This window comes from Didymella exigua (genome assembly GCF_010094145.1).
Source record: "Didymella exigua CBS 183.55 unplaced genomic scaffold M421scaffold_56, whole genome shotgun sequence".
Classification (NCBI taxonomy): domain Eukaryota; kingdom Fungi; phylum Ascomycota; class Dothideomycetes; order Pleosporales; family Didymellaceae; genus Didymella; species Didymella exigua.
The window spans coordinates 26030-28792 of record NW_022984830.1 but is presented as its reverse complement, the minus strand read 5'-3'; the positions used below and the strand labels follow the sequence as shown (position 1 = coordinate 28792).

At 56.9% G+C, this 2763-nt stretch overlaps 1 protein-coding gene across 1 annotated transcript in view; it reads right to left on the bottom strand.

Annotated features, from left to right (window-relative positions):
• Positions 1-1137: 1137 nt before the first annotated feature.
• M421DRAFT_426225 (palmitoyltransferase swf1) overlaps positions 1138-2763 on the bottom strand; it is a 1919-nt gene continuing 293 nt past the window's right edge. Inside the window, exon 2 of the mRNA XM_033594332.1 lies at positions 1138-2700. Coding sequence (XP_033443250.1) covers positions 1554-2700 — 1147 coding nt within the window. The 3' untranslated portion in view covers positions 1138-1553. The remainder of the gene's footprint in view (positions 2701-2763) is intronic.

The following is a 2763-nucleotide window of genomic DNA, read 5'->3' as shown; positions in this document are numbered from 1 at the left end:
GGAGCCAACGGCGCAAAGGGAGCCAACGGCGCAAAGGGCGCCGGAGCAGCCAAGTCCCGCAACTAGGTGGTGTCTGCCGGCGAGGCGTTTGTGGTCTCGAGAGCGGCGACTGGCGATGAGGATGAGGAGGAGTAGATGGCTTGAAGACCGAGGGGATACAGCGGCTCGGTTCGCCGTGCACGGTTTGACGGCGGTGTTTGGGGATAGACATAAAAATAGACATGGGATGGAGACCAACATAGACATGGGAATATACCTGGAAAACGGCGCGTGTAGGGTAGGGGATTCTTGTACATATAGGCTGGATTGATGGGTGGATAGAGACTCGCTTAGCACTAGACTTTGCGAAGATAGTTTATATTGGATATTCGATAGTGATTACTTCATCTTCACTTCACACGGTAGAGACTCATTGTGCAGTAGACTCTGCAGGATAGTTTGCATTTCAAGTTTGATGAAGCAAATTCCTGTTTACAGTACCCCCTCACTTCTAGCAACCCCTCGCTGCATAGTACCCTTCTGATTAAACTTCATCATTAGCTGACCTTGTTCTTGTTTATAGTCTCCTCCTAAATAACGCAACTGCAGAGTCCTCTAGCTTACTTGTATAACTTGTCTGGCACTATCAAGGCAAGACTTGGTTAGCTGCTGCCGCTCTTTAAGGCTCTGTCTGCCTAATACTCTGTCTGCCTAGTACTCTGTCTGCCTAGTATTCTGTCGGCCTAATACTCTGTCGGCCTAATACTCTGTCGGCCTAATACTCTGTCAGCCTAATACTCTGTCTGCCTAGAAGACCAATCTAATATAATCCTTCAACCACGATGTATAAAGGTAAACGTAATTGGTAGCTAGACAGCTAGATTAATAAGCAGTAGTTGTTCGATACGCCTACGGATAGGTAGTGGTAGTAGCAAAAGGCAAAAAAAGTGAAAGGGGTATGGGTCAGGGAGATGTGCAGGCCCGCCGGCTGGATTGTGGATTGTAGTGTAGATTGTTCAGCAGCTCGAGCGATAGTTGTAGTATGGTGCCCTTTTACATATTGCATACTTTGTTCTTTTACATATTGCATACTTTGTTCTTTTACATATTGCATACTTTGTTCTTTTACATATTGCATACTTTGTTCTTTTACATATCGCACACTTTATTCTTTTACATATCACACTTTGTTCTTTTACATATCACACACTTTGTTCTTTTACGTATCGCACACTTTGTTCCATACTCGGCCCTTCAATTCTCGTCTGAGATTATACTTGCAGTGCCCAGGTTTAAGGCAAGACGTTAGGTACTTGATCACACTGGACAAAGAGACGTCATCACACTGGACAAAGAGACGTCATCACACTGGACACAAGAGACGCGCTCACCAGACTCTGCCATACTTTACATTGTATATTTACTAGCCACTTCTTCACAGCCGCTCGTCAAACGCTCCGTCTGCTCGTCAACCGCTCTGCGCGCTCGTCAAACGCTCCGTCTGCTCGTCAAACGCTCTGCGCGCTCGCCAACCGCTCTGCACGCTCCGTCTGCTGGCCAACCGCTCTGCGCGCTCAATTCCAAAGCACCTCGCGCAGATTGTCCCACATGCCCAGATCATACACGTTCTCGACGGCGGCCAGGGTCCAGACGCGCTCAAACGCGTCGGGGCCGGCGAGGCGCTGGATGCGCGGCGGGAGGGCCTTGGGCGGCTGGCCGTCGCGCGTGCGCACGAGCACGTGTCTGCTGTCGAGCGGCCAGGACGTGGGCGGCTCTTCGAGCGGGTCGGCCCCGCCGGCGATGCCGTCCTCTCGCCGCAAGCCGAGGAAGACGACGCCGTCGGCCATGTCGTCGCGCCAGTCGGCCCACTTGGCGCTCTCGTTGGTCGTCATGCCCGCCCAGACCAGGTACATGTGGTAGGCGAGCAGGCCGAGCGGGAGCGGCCAGGTGAGCAGGGCCAGCAGGCCGACACCCGCCGTGCTCAGGCCGCCGAGGTCGAGGTACAGAGTCGCGTAGACGGCTGCGTAGTGGGCCTTTGCGGCGGCCCAGGCGGCCCAGCCGCCCGCGCCAGAGCCGGGCGCGGGCCTGTAGGCGTACCAGCTCTCGTGCTTTGCGTAGTGGGCGGCGACGCGCGGGGACAGCGAGACCCAGGCCAGATGGGCGCCGTACGCGATCAGCACGCCGGTGCTCAGCAGCAGCAGCAAAAAGTACTTGTAGTTGCCCCGGCCGAGGCAGTTGTTCACCCAGATGCAGTGGTGGTCCATGCGGGCGACGCACGTCTTGCATATGCTGCAGTGCTTGCTGCGCGCGGGCTTGACGAGCGCGCACGTCGAGCACGTGTTGCCCGGGTGGTAGAGCACGCGGTCGTACGGGTAGTGGCGCATCTGCGCGGCGTGGTTGTCGCGGGTGATGTGAGTCGAGGCATTGCGCTTGGCGCTGAGCCACAGCCAGAGATACGGCTGCGGGAGGAGCGCGGCGGCGAGCAGCTTGTGGGCCGGATGCAGGGACGCCCATGTGGCGGGGAGCAGGAGCGTGGCGCAGGCGGTGACGAGGCCGAGGAAGAAGACGACGATGACGGGGTGTCTGTCGTGCATCAGGTGGTGCGCGAGGCGCGAGCTCGACGACGTGATGCGGCCATTGGTGAGCGCGAGGTCGAGACGGCGCACAAAGGCGGGCAGGTGCCGGACGAAGAGGCGGTTGAGGAAGCCGACGGGCGTGTTCCTGTCTGAATTAGCACGGGACCGTGGGAGGCGAGGCGGAGGTCGGCGGGCGGGGAGTGGGGAG